Source organism: Numida meleagris, chromosome 10 (assembly GCF_002078875.1).
Source record: "Numida meleagris isolate 19003 breed g44 Domestic line chromosome 10, NumMel1.0, whole genome shotgun sequence".
Classification (NCBI taxonomy): Eukaryota; Metazoa; Chordata; class Aves; order Galliformes; family Numididae; genus Numida; species Numida meleagris.
Window position 1 is genome coordinate 15046788 of NC_034418.1, and position 19306 is coordinate 15066093.

The following is a 19306-nucleotide window of genomic DNA, read 5'->3' on the forward strand; positions in this document are numbered from 1 at the left end:
AAGACAATTCTCTATTTATAGATTCCAAGCAACACCAAATCTCATTTAAGATCTTTCCAGAAGTAGATTTTGTCATCACAAAAGGAAGGGTCAAAGATTCAAAGTTCCCAGTCTGGTAACTCCACTATGAAGTCCTCTTCAAAAGTATTCTTGTAACACCACCAAAAAGACTGCGCCATTCCCAACCACTAGAGCATTTAATTCACATAACACATCATTTATTTATCCTAAGTAGAGAGCACATCAAAACATGCAGCAGTAGTAGTTTCAGTTTTTCTTGGAACTCTCACCTACGTGGATACCTTTGTGGTCAAGCTTTACCAACTTAACTGGGTCCATCCAGGTACTGAAAAACAAGTCAAATACTTCTGACTAATCTTTCAAAATACAGCTTTGTTCCAAAACACATGCAAGAACTAAATTTAAGACTGTTACAAGAACTAGCATTAATACACAAAGCATAGAATTCATTGAGTAGGCACTATTTCCTCAGAAGGCTTCAAGAGATTTATTACATTTAGCTCAATAAATTTTATTTAAGTAGTCTTTTTTGCTAGGCAAAACAGGAAAGTCATTTAAAAAAAATAAGGGGAATCCAGGAGACATTCAGCAAAGCAGCTCCATCACTGCATAAACCAACAGAGCATCCTCATATCAAATCTTTGGCATTCAGAAACTTGCTCAGGACTTTCTGCAGTTTGCTAGCAAACGAACACCTGTAGCTAATGAGCAGCTTGACGAGCACACTGCTCATTGATTTGCATAACTGAAAGGCAAGTTATATTTTCTAACCCAAGTTTTTCTTCACCAGCAATAATCGTGACTTGACATCCCTTTTGTACTAGTGTACGTAGATGAACTACTTAGCTTGTATTTTTGGCAGCACTCAGCAGACTCTGATTGTACTCAGTAAAAATCAAGGCAGCGCTTTAGAATCCCTGAAAAAGTTCCATTCTCAGTTTCTAAAGCAACTCGCACCACGTATGATGAACAAATTAACTCACAGCAGTCTATTCTGTACTTGCAGTTGGCAGGAAGAATTGTAAACATTCTCAGTGGAAAATGGTGGTTTCATTTCGGCTTCAACAAAAATACTGGAACTCCACTAATTGCTTGATAGGCCAGCTTCAATTTCAAGCCACACTGGTTTGAAATTCATTTCTAGTAATTCATTTAAACAGTGTTTTCGTTCACTCTTCATAGTGTCGTGATAAATCATTCAGCATTTTGCAAGGAAAAAATATGAAAGAGAAACTACTAACTATGAAGGAGCAAATGCAACTCAACACAAGATTGAGAATGTAGCAGCTTTGAATGCCTAATACTCCACAAACATCGATGCATCATTACTTAACAGTCATAACAAAACTATGACAGAATGAAGAGTTGTCACAACAGGTGTCTTTTCAAGGCCAAAAAATTAACTTGTGAGCAATCATTTTATTTTTTCCACATTCAGTTTACCTTTCCTGGGAATTAGTATGTTTTAGGTATATTTATTTTTCCACCATTTCACAAACCACAGGTTAAAGGTTGGTGATCTGAAAGAGATACTCCATCAGCTTTCAGGTGAGGCTCCCTATCAAGATGCAATTGTCCAGCTATGGTATAGCTCACTTCTCAAAGTTTTTGTGAGCATTAATTATTTTCCGACGCACCTCCTGGTTCCTGGCCCTTTTTTCTTCATACTGGAAGACAAATGAGGGAATTATTAGATCTCAGCTATTACCAACCAGATAAGTTAAAGTTTAAACGTGTAAAGCACTTACTACTCAGGATCAGAAACAATATCTTTGACCAATGTTAGATATATAGTTCTTCATATCTATATATCCATTCATTTTTACTTCGAAATTAACATTTATTTTATTAAAATACATGTTTCTAAGTTAGAGGTTATTAAGCTAAAGAGTATTAGAACATTCTAATAAAGAAGATTCCATTAATCTTGTGGAGGAAGTTAATTACATATCCATCTTCCGTTTGACAGCTACACTTCACACAAACTAGAAAAAAAGTTGCATTAATGCTTTTCTAAAGCATTGATCAGGCTCTTTTCCTTTTAAAAGATACAGATTAACATGTGTGCCTACCTTCTGAAATATGAATTTGTCATCACAGACTTGGTCTATTTTTGATCCTGGTCATTAATTATATGCACAGATAAAGCAGTATACCAAGATGAAAGGAACAAAGGCAAATATGGGTTGAATTAGGGTAATTTTTTTTTATAGTTTAAAAAAATAGAAGAAACGGGACTCCATTGTGAATTAAATCAAGAAAGCACTCATGAGTATCTCAAATGTGAAGCCCATCTTTGAAGTACGCCCCTGCATTAGCAAAAGTCTGAAGACTGAAGAATCTTTCTTTCATTACAGCCAAAAATGAAACCTTTTTAATGGCTAAAAAGAAATAAAAAAAACATCTGTGCAGATTTGGTATACATTTCATGAGAAGCAAATAACTCTTGATGTTAAGTTAGAGCATATATTTGTTAATTTTTTTTAATAATTAGTATGAAAGACTAAGTAAACCACAAATACACAATTCCCTACATAACGTAACAGACTACTAAGCAGATGGATTTGGGAAATGGTTTCCAGTTTTTCATTCATTGTACTGTTTTTACAACTGAAAGAATGGCACGAAACACCACTAAATGTTAACAGAATGCTTAATTTTTTCCCCATGTATATTGCTAATTTTTGGGGTTTTTTTTCCCCCCTCTGGTATTATGTAGAATACAAAAATGGACCTTTAGCAATTTTATCTGTGCCTATTCTGTATCTACTCTATACTTGTGAATAGCTTTTCATAGGACTTTTGAAGAGGGACTTCATAGTAATAGCATATCAATGTAGCCAGATTTTAAGAAGGTGAAGAAACATAGCCTTCAAGAGGTCATTATAATGTAATGGTTTCAGTGGAAGAAAAATAAGGGTATATGGAAAGAAACTTTATTTTCCAAATCTGTGCTACAGCTGGGGGGGGGGGGGAATGGTATTTGACACAAGTAGATGAAATGAATTCCCACAGACTAACAGAAGGGAGATGGGTAAAGAGGGGCCCAAATTGCTCTAATTAGAAGCAACCTGTGAAGTGACAGTTCTTATTTGCAGTATTAAAATGCAGGCTAAAATGTGTACTTTGTTACTATCTCCAAATATAGCCTGTGTCATTTGTTAAAGTCAAATACCCATCCAAACAGCACTATTTGTAATTATATATCTGAGCCTTCCATCTGGTTTATGAGATTTAGAAAGTAACTATTATTTAACAAAGTTTTGTGCAAGAAGCAATCATTCTGAACTGTACTCTGCAATTATTTCAAGACTTCCAAGCTGACAAGAAAAAAACTGTAAAGAAATCACATCAGCACGTACGCTTACATCTTCACAGGAAAACACTGCCTTTAACAGCACCCTCTGTGATTCCACTTATTACTTTCAGGGCCAAATCTTGCCAAAAGTAGAGGCGAAGGCAGAGATGCACGCTCCTAGCTCAGATTGGTCTCAGCACCATTTCAGGCTTCATTTATCTAATTTTCCTGACAAATTTATCCCCAGAAAACATAAATGAGGTCTGAAGTGCCCAACCCAGAATGGACTTGCATATAAAAGCCTGTTTACTGATTTGTACTACAACATTTTCTATCACATGGACTTTTCTCTTTTATTAGTTGTTCAACCCCTTAAATTTGTTTCTTACCTCTTTCTTTAAGCACTTCCGCATCTCACGGTCAATATCATTGCAATGGCCAAAAAACTTCAGAACGTTGTGCTAATAAGTTAGGGAGAGAGAAAAAAGATAACAATTCAAGAAATTCTTCCTCCAAAGCTCTATATTTCTTAAAAGACACTTGCATTTTGCAATATATCCTAGCTGGTTTTTCCACTCTCCTTTTGTGAAAAATGACACTTTATTGAGTAGCTATAAGCTAGAGCAACTTCTCTTTTGAATGACATCAGTCTTGCAGATAAGGTACCGTATTGTAAAATCACACTGAAATATGATACCTACACTGAAGCCATCAAGTCTAGATGTAGAACATACATTTTGTTGATCAAGGAATCAGTTTTATACATTTCACTTAGCACTAGCTTCACTAACGTACAAAAAAATTGTGTTCTGAATCCATTCGCAATTTAGAAAGATGTAGGAAGATCTACAGGCAAAGGACTCGGTGCTTCATTATCCCAGCTAAGTGAAAAATGTGAGGTGGTGTGGCTCCAAAAGATGCATCTGCTAGCCATAAATGACCAAAATGTTAGAACTAGCATGGAGGGGAAGGGGCAAAGTTTCTCCAAACGTCAAGAATGCATTCACCACCTTTGTGACACAGCTCAGCTGTAGCTAGATGCATACTTAAGCGTTACCCAGTTTTCGTCAGGGAAACCAATGCACAATGCTGTGGCTGATGAGCAGCTAGATGGATTCAGAGATATGCTGTACACTGTTAAGAGTTCAAGTAGTGGGCAAGACAGATGTCAGCTAATAGAACATGGCTGAACTTAGGAGTGTTTTAATAAAGATTATGACAGACATTTAACTATGGCAGTGCTATAATTAACTTGTTTATATCTCACTGCTTTATAAAGGGCATCAGATGACACTGAAGCAATTGCATGGGATAAATGCTTGCTTTACTGAAAGCTGAATCTGCTTTTAAAACATTTTTATTTTAGCTAATACAGACTTAACTTCCCATTCTATTCCTCTACTAGCATGCCCGATTTCAAGGTGAGTGCTCCACATTCCAAGCTAACTCTACTCTTACAAGTACATATAGTGAGTTGAATCTACATTTATTTAGCCAGACTCCTAAACTGTCAACTTTTTATAGCTCAGATTATGAGGAAAAAGGAATCAGTCTTCCAAAAATAGTTATTATTCCCATTACAGCGATATGACTGCAAGACAATGCGCACTTCTTTCAGCAGCTGTCTATAAAAATAAGGCACGTGTTTGGCATAAGATCAGAGTTGTTAAAGAAAATTGAAATAATGACATCAAATAGGAACTAATCTCTCTCCAATAGATATAAGACTTAATATAACCAGCAGGTTCTAGATCAGGAATAAAATGAATTTTGCGAAAACACAAATACAGGACACGCAATCCAAGATAAGGCTTTTTAGTCCTCAGCAATATTAATTTAAATTGCTTATGAAGGTTCTTAGGCCCCTCTGGCATTTTTACAAAGCAGCAGATAGACACGAGTAACTATAATTAAGATCACAAACTCTGCAGATTTCAGTGATTTCAATTTCAGTACGCTATTGCAGTAAATCTACCTTCAATTTTAAACAAAAATTATTGCTCTTTTTAAACAAACCCGAAAGTAGTTTGCACTCTGTTCTGAGGAGCACTAGCACAAATGCGCACTCGTAGGTAAGCATAAGACTGACAAAATTAGTTTGTCTTCAAATAAAAGGACCAACTAGAAATCAAAATGAGAGAATATAATCCCATGTGTGAATGTATTACTGCTGCTCCCGGAATCTTTGCCATCAAATAGGCAATAGATTTCTTTGAATCACTTGCTGCTATGGAAATCAAGTACAACTTTCAGTTCTAGTTCTCTACTAAACTCTAGGTAGAGAAATAAGTTACATTTAAGTTTGGTGATGTTATATTCTACCCAAGGTATCTGAGGTAGAAGATACCTACACGGTGCCTAGGAACAGACAACTGTATGAAAAACACCATGAGATGGCATTAACCAATTCTAGTTTGCTTACATTTCAAACCATTGTAGTACAAACTAACAAATAAAAACGTACTGAAAGAGCTTGGTACAGTATACTCATTAAAACTCAATTCTAGTATTAAAACTCTGCTCCCTAAGTTGTCATCATTTAGAACTTATAAGAAATGAGGTACTACAAAAGTTGTTTTTATATGTTAGTTTAGCTGCTTTAAAACCAGATCTTCACAAATGTTGTCTCTTTCACACCAAGTATCTTCACTTGTACTTCATGTATTGTCAGCCTTGTTTTTCTTTAACTACTTCTGAAAAGAAAAATTCATAATTCTTATCAAAACAGTAAATTTAGCATATGTATTGTCTTCAAATTTGTAGAGACTTGCATTATCAAAAATTTTAAACATCACATCTGAACATGGAGGTGAAAATACTATAGATTGCATGAGACAGTATAAACCACTGAATTCATATGAAATATTTAAATATACTTTTGTCCTCGAGCAAACTAGAAAATTAAACTTATGTACTAATGAAGAAATATGTCTGTTCAGAAAATCCATTTAGATTAACTCAGAACTGGAAAAATAATTAACAGTAATGCTCCAGTGCTGCAGATAGCTTACATTTGAGGGGCTGACTCATCTACATCCAGAAGTTTACCATAGAACAAATTAAAATACAGCTTCTGAATGAGTGAGATGAAGTTTCTATACTGAAGCAACAAAGAGCTTTGAGTTCCCTGAAGACAGTTTGGTATTTGACATCCCCTTGTACATGCCTACTAAGAATTCAAATGTTAATTCGCACCTAGCTCTCTAAGCACGGAGCGTAAGGCACACCAGTATACCTGCATTTATAGAAGTGCATCTGGCCTGTGGGCAGCTGGAATACAGGAATGCTGTGAGCAACAAACACGCAGACTAAAATACGCAGAAATTATTTCAATTTTTTAAATATAGGCCCACTGTTGTAAAGCTCTAACGCAAGAAATTTTGAGGTATATTTTATTTCCTAATGAAATCACTGGCAAAGTTTTACACGCAGTTGTCACATACTTTCTTCAGTGAAAATGTTCTAGCTCCATTTCATGGCGGCTCTGCCTGGAGGAGATTTTTCTACGATCATATGATAACCTCACTAATTCTCTGACACTCATTTCCCCAGCCCACCCCCTCTTTTCTCTGCTCAGAACTCCTTACCTCCTTGTGACATTTCTTGAGCAGACTGATAATGAGGTTACATTCTTCAGTGTGCAGATGAGGAGACAGGTCTGGATGCATCTTAGGTAGCGATGATTTTAGCAGTGAAAGAATCTGAGAAAATTTCCACCTGCCACCATTAAAATATGAATGTATAAATAAAAACTCAAGTTGATCACTTAAGAAATTATCATATAGTATTATAGTAATAAAAATATTTTGAGTCAAAATGTAATATAATATGTATAATTTACATTACACAGTTGAGGTAATTAGAACCAGTATATGCCTCTCCCTTATCTGTAGAGCTCAAATATTAACTATGAGTTTAAATTCTTTTATTCTTCTTAAATTCTTTTCATGTCCATGATCATGGACATGGAGGATGCATTCAGGATTTTCCTTTTAAGTGACAATAGAATTAACCTTTCTTGAACTACAGGTTATCTTTTCATCCTCCTATTTCAGTTTTCTTCATTCTAGCATATGTATTATATATTGTAGCATATATAGAATTATAGAATCCTTTGGGTTGGAAGGGGCCTTTAAGATCATCTAGTTCCAACCAATACATCCAATCTATATCCAATAATATATGTAATAGATATCCTATAAGTATTCATTCTAGAATATGCATTTTTCTTCTTTCTACTCTCCATATACAGGTGGATAAAAACAGGAAGCACCCTGATATTTCATTACAGCACTCTGAGGACTGGCATCTTTTTACTTGCCTGCATGCTTTTCGAAAAATCTTGATCCAAGCTTTTGATGCTTTAAAAACCACGTGTCCTCAAGAGTGCCAAGCAGAGGGGAATAACAGTAACTACCCTTGACCTGCTAGCTACACTTCTTCTAACACAACTCAATATGCTGTTAGCCTTTATTGCCGCAAGGGTGCACTGCTAAATCATGTTTAACTTCATGTCAACCAGGACCCCCAGGTGCTCTTCTGCAGGGCTCTGTGGAGCACAAGCAAATTTCATTCTAGAAATAATTTTTCATATATAACGTTTCATTTAAAAGAGAAAACATTCCCAGAAGCCATTTTCAAGATCTTTTGTTGAAAAGGATGAAACTGCCATATAATAATGGCTGAAATAATGACTTCTTTGTTGCAGAAGATCATTGTACTAGGGAGAGAAGACGAAAAGTCCAGTTCATACTAGGACAAATGGGCTCATCTTGACAAAATTCTCCTCGCATTAACCATACTGCCAACAAGTTAAGTAGATGTCTTTTGGCTTGTTTACTTGGTATTTTATCATTGCCCTTCCTCCCAAAGAAAGCAGCTTTCTAGCTGAAATACATGAGGCAAAAATCAGTACGCCTTGTGCTAAGTAGCTGTCCTTGTTTCAACACCCCACAGCTAAGCCATCTAAACACTGGTTGGGAGTGGTCAGATTTTACAACTGCAAACTCCCAGTATTCACTTGCAGCACTGGCAGCTATAGTCTACCCTACTATTCCTAGAATACTCAAGTCATATATTTGGCCTGAAGAGCTATCTAAACTAATTTACCCCATGTTTCATATCACATGTTCTGCTTAACAAGAATTATATACCCACAAGCAAACAGAATTTTAGAATTCTAAACAAATTTACAAGCTCCTGGAGACCCACGAGAATACGTTCTGCATAATGCTGCAAACGCTCCCAGTCATTTCTTTCAAGAATCTCCCCCATACTACCCATAAGTCTAACATTACATTGTTTATACTCTTGACACAGAAGTTGGAAACCACACTAGAGTTAGCGTTCCCTTGAGAAAGTGACCAGCTTTATGACTACTTGAATTAATTTTCATATAACACAAGCATTGAAATCTTGCAAGCTCAGTTACCCAACATGGTACTCAGTTCACATAAGCTACAATGAATTAGCAGACATTAAAAAAGAAAGTGTTTTACTACAAAATGGCAAAACATCTTACGATGGTCACAGAAGGCTTAACTGGAGCCTTCAGATACTTCTGAAGTTCACGACTGAATAATGTTATCAGTGCTAAATACTGTACTTATGTTTAGGAGTGCCAGATGAGTCGTGATCTATAAACGTTCAGAGAAAGCTAAAATATTTTTGCCAGAGGGAACTGACAGACAGATGAAAGGGTTTCAAAGGGTAACAAAAGTATGTATGAAAAAGGGCTATTGGTTTCCTTAGTTGCTTTTTAATAATGCTCTAACCTAAAATAAAGATAGCAAGTTGTCATCCTGCTAGAATTTAAGTCAACATTTTATATAGGTGATAGCTCATACAGACTCTAAGCATGAAAAAAATATAAAAAAGAAAAAAGATTGGGAAAAAATCTATATAAATTGCTCTGAGAGAATGTGAACAGAACTGCTGGATAAAGAACATGTTAAGTTCTTTATCTTTTAAGTTCCAAGTTAAAAATGAAATCAGTGTAGAAGAAATAACAGCAGTAAAATAGAATAGTAGGAAAATACTGCAGTTACTTTAAAAAGAAAATGGACTGTGGAATGCTAAGCCAACATTAATATCTGAAGCAAATATTTGGAAAGAAGTATTTAGATTAAGTTCTTACACAAACATACCGATATAGTTCATTGAATTGTGCAAAAGTGTTCTGCCCTTCAATGTATTTTATAGGAGGAACTGCATTTTGCACAATTCTTCCTGCCTTGTTAAAGATTACAGCGCACATATAGCTAAATGATTTCATTGAAATGCTGTAAGAACTAAGTGCAAATTTCTATTAGCTTCTGAAGGTTGAAAACATGGAGAAAGATCATCGCTCTTTTCAACTTCCTTTTAAATACAAGTTAGGATAGCTGTCCTTAATCTAAAAAGCTATTTACACACTTTGTCAGTATATGAAATACCAACTATTAATGTGCAAAAGGAAACAATCAGTACCATGGAATTCACAAGATAATTGCAGATACCGAGCTAGTAGTCAGAAACCAAAAGGCTGTCAAACAAGAGGAAGCACTTTGTTCACATGCCTGTTAGGACAACTGCTTTTTTCTCTTCCACCTGCTAGTTTCTCCTCCTGACCTCCTTATGGCAGGCAGCAGCAAAAGGACCTAGTGCATGGAGAAGGAAGGGGTTTTGTACATTCCCCCTTCTTTCCCCCACAAAGCATAGGATCAGCACACTGGGAATCCAGAGAAGTTCCTTTCTTCTTTTCTCAGTATCTCCCATAAACAAGAACCAGTCAGTTCCCTGACACAGATGGAGTACTAAATTTAGTTGATTTTTTCAGGCTCACCGATTAGCTTAATGCTTATTACTTCCACATGGGGGAAAAAGCTAAAAGAAGTGTTTAAATCAAGGCAACTGTTTTCCTCAGTTTTTTTTCCATAGTTCAGTAGAACCTACTGCAAGGCTTTTTTTAAACCAAGTTCTATAATGTTTTTCCATTTCAAAAGTTGCTCACATAAAAGGCATTTCCCTTTTTGCCAAGTTTCTAAAGACAACAGTAAAAGAAAGAAGTAGGAATTCACACACTGTTCAGAAAAAGGAAGACTAGAGTAGAACGCAAATCCTTGTTTATAGACAGATACGTGTTTTTGAAGACTTGCGAAGAGCAAGGAAACACAAAAGGAATGATGCCACTTAAAAACTTCCTCTGCAGTATACAAATCACATTTACTTTCTCTGAACCTGAATAATTTTTAAGAAGTTTGGTAAATAAGACTCAAACCGATGTTAGCAATCTTTGTCACCATTGCTTTCTGACCATCCATTTAACATCCCTCGTATCAGCAGAGCAATGGATATTTACTGCAGAGAGGAGCAGATGAGCGCTCAAAGCTACACTGTACCCAATTCAAGCTAGTTAAGCAAATGAAGGCGTTAGTCCTAACGAATAAAACACGTTGAGCACAAATTTGTGTATCAAATAATTTCCAGTTTTCTTTCTGTCTAAATGAAACAACGTTTTATTCTACTTACAAATACAAGCTGTCCATGGAAGTTCTACCACACTGCATAAGCACACCTGACCCCAATCAGCTCAGCTCTTCCCTATCAAAAACCCCATGCTTCTACGTAGGTATGCAAAACATATTAAAAAGCCCTTATAAAAAGAGACCAAGCAGAGAGCTACAGATCCATTTCCTTTGCAGCGCTACCGTGGTAGTGCAGCTCCGCCTGTACAAGTGCACTGTCCTTGCAAGAGTAGCTTTTATTTACAGCTTACTTCAGTTCCGAAAAGGACAAGCCCAGCCAGACGGGGCCGGAGCCAAGCACAGCGGCACCAAGCCGGGGCGCCGGGAGAGCGGAAGTACCCGGGCATGCTCGGCCGGAAGTTTCCTCAGAGGGAGGGGGCGGGGAGGAGGGGCGGGGCCTCCTGCGATTGGCCCTCTCTTGCCCCGGGCGGCGCGTGATTGGGCGCTTCGAAAGGCGGGAGGCGGTTGGCGCGGCGCGTTGCCGGGCTGGTGTTGTGGTGGCAGTGGCGGCACCGCTTGGGGTGCGGCGGTGAGTGGGAGTTCTCTGCTGCGAACGTGAAAGTGTGCGGGCGGTGGGGGAGATGATGTTCTTGTGCGCAGAAAGAGGGCTATGGGGAGTTGGCCTTATTTCTCGGGGAACGCTCGGCGTGGTCGCCATCAGCCCCTCGGCCGGTCACAGCTTTGGCTGCCTTCAGGAGCTGGGGTGGGGGGCGGTTATTGGAGAAAACATTCAAACTTGCTGTCAGTTGTGCACCCACGGAACCTCCGGTAATGCTACGCTAAGGAATAATGCCACGGTTCTGCCGTCTGCACCTAATGCAGCTTTCAGCATTGCTACACTGTATTCAGGGAGCAGATCGCCTATGGCTTGGTCTAACTTCTTTAATATCTCAACTTTATAGGCGTCCTCATTATGGATGAAGTAATTACCGAATATATCCGAAGAACCGTGCTAAAAATCCCCCGCGATGAAATCATGGCAGTGCTGCAGAAGTGGGGCTTTCTCTCTGAGGCACAGCTACAAACTATCAACTTCCGTCAGACCAAAGAGAGCATCTCTCACAGCGTCGCTCAGCTCTGCGAGGTAATCCTTGTCCTCAGGACCTGCCTGTTGGTGACCCACATGTTGGACTCCAGTGCCTTGTGATTGAAGCAGCCTGTCCTGGGATCTCTCGCTTACTGAATGGTGTGTGGGTGGTCAGGCACTGGAACAGCCTCTCCAGTGGTCATGGCACTGAGCTGCTGGAGTTCAACAAGTGTCTGGACACTGCTCACAGACATATGGTCTGATTTTTGGGTTGTCCTGTGTGGACCCAGGAGTTGGACTCGATGATCCTTATGGGTCCTCTTCCAGCTTGGGATATTCAATGATTCTGTTCTATGTGTGTTAGAGCCTCACAATGCACTGTCGGTTTTCCTTCCAGGAAAGTTCTGCAAACATAAAGCAAGCAGCCCTCCTAGACATCATCTGTAAGTAAAAATGAATGAAAATAACATCTTCATGTTTTGGTTTTTTTTCTGAGTTACTTGGTGACTCCTTTAATAATGTAGCAGTTGCCTAGTGATGCAGAGTTGCACTTAATGTACAAAGATTACATTTTAGATTATTCCTATTGGATCTGACCAATTTTGTTTTTCTTTTCAAAAGCTCTTCATCAACAAGAGCATGTTCATTTTTTCAGAATTCTAAATAGGTGTCAACTTTAGTAAGTCACATCCAGGACACAGTTATAAATGTTGAGAGAGATGTTCCGTCTCCAGTATGCACTGAGCCCTAAAATCTTTTTGCAGTGAGGAGTGGCATAGGAAAAAGCTGCCTGCAAATACCTCAGGTGGAAATTTAGCTCCAATATTAATTCACAACTTGATTATTACACCTCTTGGTTTGAATTTAGACTGACAGTTGTTTTAGCTAAAGTGTTTCTTTAAACATTGAACCTCAGATATCCTTTGTTATGAAGATCTTTTGTAATTTAATTAAGCAACTATCTCTTTTAATAAAAACTGTTTTGCTTTTAGGTTTGCTGTTGGTAGTAGCTTAAGAATGCTGAATATCACATTGTCAGAAGTAATCTTTTTTTAAATAACCTGGTTATAAAAGTAGTGTAAAATGATTTTTTAATTACTTTTTGATAATACCCAATTGTTATTGAGCAATTCCTTTTATCCCTAGACAACCACATCTATCCAAACAAAAGAGTGTGGAGTGTCTACCATATGAACAAAACAGGTGAAGTTCCTTTCCTTGCTGTAGTCTCTCTATTATAACTCTCAGCAGTTTACTGAGTATGGATTCATCTTTAATGTTTTTCAAGTACTTTGGATTAGCTTTTCTAGTGATTATTAGAAACTAATAACTTCTAATAGATTTTGCATATATATATGCATAGCAATAATGAGACTCAACTTTAATATCCAGCTTTCCTAATAAGGCTACACAATGTCAGCTTTTTTCTTCTTCCTATTATTTCAGTGAAACTAAAACCATCGCTGAACCAGTTCTTGTAAATAGAATTCAGTGATTTCTTTGTGTTCTTGTTTAATAGGGGAAGAAACAGACCTCTTTGACTTCAGAGATTTCAAAAAAAAGTTTAGAAGACGAATTCAGTCAGCTTTGATAAATGTAAGAATGTCTAGATGTGTTGGATTTGAGTGTCAATAGATTTTCCATACATTTAGCAAGATATTTTTTTCTTGCTTTCTGCTTCAAAACGAAAATAGAATTAACTTGGGAATGGTAAGAACCATGGGAAAAATAGAAAAAGAATAATTAAATTAATGTTTGTGTTCTTCTGAAAGGGTAAAATGAAAGTCATATTAGAGTTTAGAACCTTCATTTTGTGAGGTTATAATTTTCCTGTGGAAATTTGATTGCAATATAATCCTTACCACACTAGTGGGATTTGTTTCTTATTCAAGCAGTGTTGTACTTGGTCTGGTGAACACAGGCTTATGGTGTGTTTTAATTTTTCTGGACACCTGAACATGTGTTTAAAGCAAAGCTTTTCTTTTTCTATTCAGGTCACCATCAATTTTAGAGAATATGAGGATAATGCAATCTGGATTAGAATTGCCTGGGGAACACCGTATACAAAACCAAACCAGTACAAAACCAGTTATGTTGTATACCACTCACAGACTCCTTATGTCTTCATCTCTGCCTCTGTCCTTAGGAGCAACTTACCTCTGCTGTGTCAGGTAGAAAACAAAACTGCATGGGCTGTGACTCCACCAGTCTTTTGTATTTTTAATTCTCTTAGCTTTTAAGAGATAAGTCCCTTAATGCAATTTTCTAAATTACCTTATTTTTTTTTTAGAAATTTAAATTTTTTTTCCACTTAGCTGTTGCTTATTTTTTATTTAAAATTAAAAAATGGAGGGGGGGTGCAAAACCCAATCTTTGTGACCTTTGGAATGTCACATCAAAAATAAATTCAGTTTACTGGGATTTTTGCTGACCTCAAATTCTTCTAATTCCTCAACCGAATGTTAGGCAGTATCAGTTAAATTGTCTTGTAGAAGTTGAAGAACATTAAAACAACGCTGTTAACTAAATGTAAGTACTCATCAAGCAATGCTATTGATTAGCTTTTTCTATAAAATTGTGGTGATCAGTGTTCATAGTCTTTTATTTTTTATCTGTTTCATAGTCCATAGTAGTAGTTTCAAGATTCTATTAGTCTGTTTACTTAGTGGTTTTGGCACTGATAAGGCTGTATGATTATTCAGTTAATCCTGGGAATGCTCTGTATGTTAACCAAGCCTTAATAACTGGCTGCAACATGAAACCCCTGCTAGTTAAAAGGCAGTTGCTTTCCATAAAACAAAACATCTCAAAGTCTAGAAATACTGTATGTTTCTGTATTATACCCACAGTGATTATTAAGACTCATGCTAAAACAATTTCAATTTTTATTTAAAGGCACTGGTGTTTGCTTCCAATTACCATGACATCCGTGAAATGGAACTTCGAAGTCATTGTTTGAACTCCCTTAAAGATATTGTGTTTAAGAGATACAGCCAGGTGAGCCACTTCACAAGTACATCTGAAGATGGGTCTTGCTTGTGTTTCAGGCCTAGTTCTCACCCCCCAACAGGGGGAAATTCACCTCTTTCAAGAGATCATCAAGTTACAGTAGTATTGAACTACTGAGGTGGATAGTTCTTCCATAAGGTGACATTACAGTGGTGATGTAATAAGTTGATACACCACCTACTCTTTATTATTATCATTATTATTATTATTATTATTATACCTGGATGGTTAAACTTAGTCTATGCAGCTGACCAATTCACTTCTGGACTTCCTGGCGTTGTTTCTTAGAGTAATAATTGGGAAGCTATTAGAATGGATGCTTAACTCTGTTCATCCACGTAGTGCCTGTACCATAGGCTGGGGGTGGTTTTCTCAAAGTAAAGCTGGCCTTTGTACTCTAGTAGTTGTCAAAAATGTGAACAGTCACTTTCAGAACAAAAAGTGAAAAGAAATCTGGAAAATTGTTTTCAGCTAAAGCCTCTAAAAGTAGAACTAATTTTTTTTTCCTTTTTATTTTTTCCTCATTTAGAACTTCCAAACCAACTATCCACAGCAAGAAAGGAATGTACTCACAGAAAATGGTACGTGTATTTTTAAATCAAACAGACGTGTGAATGTCCTTACTTGGAAGACTTGCACTTTAAAATGTGTATCTGTATATTTCTGCCTTATAATAGGAAATGCACATGTGTTATATTGACATATCATCCATCTGTGGATAATATTGATGTCGCTAGGAGAGATGAATATTTCCTCATGACATTCAATGCATTAATGAAACTAAAAATATGTAATGATCAGTGTCTGCTTTCATACTAACTTGTTTTCTTTCTTGGTAAGAGCTGAAAATGTATGTTGTGCAACCAGTTCACTTATGAAACAAAGGTAGTGATGAATCTTTTTAAAATTATTTCCAAATTTTTCTTTGAGCATTCACCTGATCAAAAAATACAATATTTGTACTAGCTGAGAGTTGTCTTTTTCTTTTCTTTATTTTTCTCCCTACCCTGCAGTGGATTTAAGGATAAATGATGAAAACAGAAGTGAGAAAGAAAGAATACATAGACTGAATCTGGAATGTTTTGGTGACGGTCCCCAACCCAAACTCGACTTTGCACAGTATAAGGTAGTGAAAGCAACAAATTTTGTTTTGTTTTTCTATCATTTTATTAGAGTTACAGCTGCATAAACTTGCAAGTAAAAATATGGCATTTTTTCAGACTTTAGGGAGGACATTTTAAAGGGGATTACTAGTTTTAAGAAGCCTGTTTGAATTGAGATCTAGTCAGATACTAGATCGTATTTCAACCCTTCGCCCTTGTGAGCTCAACACGTGGACTTAGTTTTGTCACAAAGCTAGACTTAAACCAGCATTGCTTTGAGGCATAAGAAATTAGGGTTGCTTGATGTACATTTGAAGATCACGTCACATATAATACAATAATTTAACATCTTGAATGATGTGCTGATAGTTTTTTTTTCATTTTTTTTTCTAATGAGCAGGTGTATTGGGAATTCAGTGAGATCTGTAATAATTTACTGTGTAATTGAACTGGCTGCCTCTTTCACCAGAGAACCTTTTACCACATGGTGGCACCCTCTGATTTTATTAACAAAATACTCCTCCAACTAGAATCATGTTAACATTAAGGAATAAAAAAGTGATTCTTCTCCTACCTTATGGTTAGCCTGATCCGACTTAACTGATCATTTCAGAGATAACAGTAGCTCCATAAACACCTACTATGCTGAAACTTGTCAAATAAATTTTTATAACCAGCTTGGCTACAAATGACTTTAGTACTATACTCAAACCGTTTGAAGAAAGAATTCAAGTTAAATCATGCTTTCTTGAAAATATTCTGACGTTCAAAACAATAGCCACTTCCATTTTCAACTTTTATGAGCTAGAACGTTTTTAGCTTAACCGTAAGTTAGTCACTGGGAGATTGTTTTAAATAATATCCATATCTAGATGTGTGTATGCATACTTGTATGTATAAATGCCCATATATATGTATGTGCATGTCTGTCAGTGTATGAGGAGAAGCTGCAGTTCTGGGTCTGAGCTGTAATTCTGAAATAAAGTATTTAAATTCAAAGAATTTCAGCTATTGTACCTGAAATTTCTTCATTTCTAATGTTAGGAAATGTGTTTTTAAAATTCAGAGTATACTTGCTAGTTGAGTTCTCCAGAATCATTTTCAATGGGATGTCTATTTAGAGAGGACGTAAACTTGAGGACAGCAGCTCCCTATGAAGATGGAATACCCCTATTGCAACCAAACTGAAACATGACTTACAGCTGTAGCTGTTCTCATTGCTCTAGAAGCTATTTGGCGTATAGCTGTACAGATTTTCTAGGTTGTATCATGTCATACACAAATTGCAATTTCTTTTCCAACCCAAATGATTCTATGCTTCTAAATACTACAGGGAATAATAAATAGATAAAACGCACGCATTGCTTATACTGCCTGGTAATTTTGTCTTAACAGCTTGAGACAATGTTTAAAAGTGATCCTAGATGGGATGTTTTGGAGAAAAAAGAGCCATTCAGATGTTTGGTGAAGTTTTCTAGTCCACATCTTTTAGAATCACTGAAATCCTTGGCACCAGCAGGTAAATATTCCAACTCTAAAAATAGAAGAAAAATCCACAGTTAAACATTTTAATCATTTTACATTCTGCTTGTACCTTGCATTACAAGAGCCTGCATAGTTGAGAAATACATAGAAATTTAATAGCATGAAAATGTTCCCTCTAAAATGTTATGCCTAAATATGAACCTGTTTATTTTCAGTAGTAGATACTCAAACTCCGTTTTCAATTACATGACAATTCTGAAAGGTGAATACTGGCTGAGTTAAGCTGTAATTACCTGTTTGTCTCTACAGGTTTGGCTGATGCACCGCTTTCACCACTACTTACATGCATTCCACAAAAAGCTAGGAATTACTTTAAAATTAGAGAGAAGAAGTCTTTACTTCCAGGAAGCTTTGTAAGCCCTTAATTTAAATAGAAGTGTTTTCATATCAAAATCTGTGATTCGTTTATTACTGGTATTAATCCAATCCACAATCACCTTTAAAATAGATTTTAAAAACAACCTTATTCTTTGATAAACCCTTTTTCATTTCTGGCTTTGGGTTAGCCCTTAAAATTGGAGAAGTCATTATTTATGAATTTTAAACAGAAATCACGATTATTTAAAATGTAAATGTGATGACTGCTTTTATCTGTATTTGCTACTAGATGCTAAAACCTGATACAGATACCAAGACATCTGTTCAGTTTCCTGTCATAACTGCAGGTGGCTGAGATGCTGTAGGTGGCCTTATTTCAGCTGCAGGACAGTAGTGAGGCAGAACACATGCCCATTTTGAATGAGTGAATAGTCCCATTCAAACAAGTGGAACTACCAGTCTGCTTCAGGTCGGGCATGTTTTTGTCTTTGTAGATGGAGATTACATTCAAAGAGCATTGCAGAGTGTAGGGGAGAAGAGACTCTGGTAGATGTCAGTAAGGAACTTCCATGCAGCATTACTGGCTATTCAGCTCTGAAGTTTTTACTCACCGACTGTGATAGCCAATACTAAATATTTTAATTTTTTAAAATTCTATCTCCTGGTGTTAGTATCTTATGAAATACTAACAGCAATACAGCGAAACTGGCAATAATTTTCTTTGGAGGTAGTCCATGTTTTAGAATGTCTGTTTCATTCAACACGAGGCCTCTGCAATCTTTGTTCGTTGTCACTTTGTTGAGCTTAGGGACACAGATTGCAGAAGCAAGACAGCAGCATCCACTCATGCAAGCAGCAGCTTTGCAGTGGAGTTCTCTAGGGCTGGTAAACAGTAATTGGTAATTATGTATATGCTTTTGTGTAGCTGGCTGTATTATTCTTATTTTAAGAGATTAATTTGCACTGAAGAGTCCAACAAATGCTTCTTTCTTAATGCTGTTACCTGGGAGCATATTGTGCGTGTGCTTTGTGTATGATATGCTGATGGGCAGAGAGTCCTGAAAAAGCTTCATGGCAAAGTGTAACTGTTTGGAGAGGTTGTATGGGAATTATTTTGTTTTCAAACTGTAAATAAATGTGTACATTAAGACCTCTTCTAGAAGTTTGTTTGGCCTGATTTTCTGAAGCATGACTTAGCACACAGATCTTTATTTTTTTTTTCCAGCATCTCTGTCTAACTGGTACATGAGAAGTGACTTGAGGACTATCTGCTAATGACAGACAGTTGTGCTCTCCCAAATCAAGGCCCGAGCTGATACCAATTTACTGTGAAGTTTCAAAATAACATAATGCATTTAAGTACTTGCCCTACAGCCTGTTACTGGAACGGGCCACTGCCATCCTCTTAGGTAATGAGAGACCAACTTCTCTGTCGTTTCCAGACTCATTTCAGCACTCAGTTCCCGTACTGGGGGCTGTT

At 36.8% G+C, this 19306-nt stretch overlaps 2 protein-coding genes across 5 annotated transcripts; one reads left to right on the top strand and one right to left on the bottom strand.

The window, feature by feature from the left end:
* CMC2 (C-X9-C motif containing 2) lies at positions 202-11210 on the bottom strand. Of its 3 annotated transcripts, none has more exons than XM_021408960.1 (4): positions 10829-11041; positions 6907-7036; positions 3709-3780; positions 202-1688 (listed from the first exon to the last, which is right to left on the bottom strand). In XM_021408960.1, the coding sequence occupies exons 1-4, from the start codon at positions 10864-10866 to the stop codon at positions 1614-1616; spliced, it is 315 nt and encodes a 104-aa protein (XP_021264635.1). In that variant the 5' UTR covers positions 10867-11041; the 3' UTR covers positions 202-1613. The 3 variants fall into 3 exon arrangements, with proteins under 3 accessions (XP_021264635.1, XP_021264636.1, XP_021264637.1); XM_021408961.1 differs by lacking the exon at positions 10829-11041 and adding an exon at positions 11076-11210 and having other exon boundaries at positions 485-1688; XM_021408962.1 differs by lacking the exon at positions 10829-11041 and adding an exon at positions 11060-11182 and having other exon boundaries at positions 485-1688; positions 6907-7038.
* CENPN (centromere protein N) lies at positions 11244-18985 on the top strand. 2 transcript variants are annotated; one of them, XM_021408956.1, is made up of 11 exons: positions 11244-11353; positions 11727-11908; positions 12249-12294; positions 12998-13054; positions 13371-13447; positions 13846-14022; positions 14747-14848; positions 15390-15441; positions 15874-15986; positions 17359-17482; positions 17758-18985. In XM_021408956.1, the coding sequence occupies exons 2-11, from the start codon at positions 11738-11740 to the stop codon at positions 17871-17873; spliced, it is 1035 nt and encodes a 344-aa protein (XP_021264631.1). In that variant the 5' UTR covers positions 11244-11353; positions 11727-11737; the 3' UTR covers positions 17874-18985. The 2 variants fall into 2 exon arrangements, with proteins under 2 accessions (XP_021264631.1, XP_021264630.1); XM_021408955.1 differs by lacking the exon at positions 11244-11353 and adding an exon at positions 11400-11592.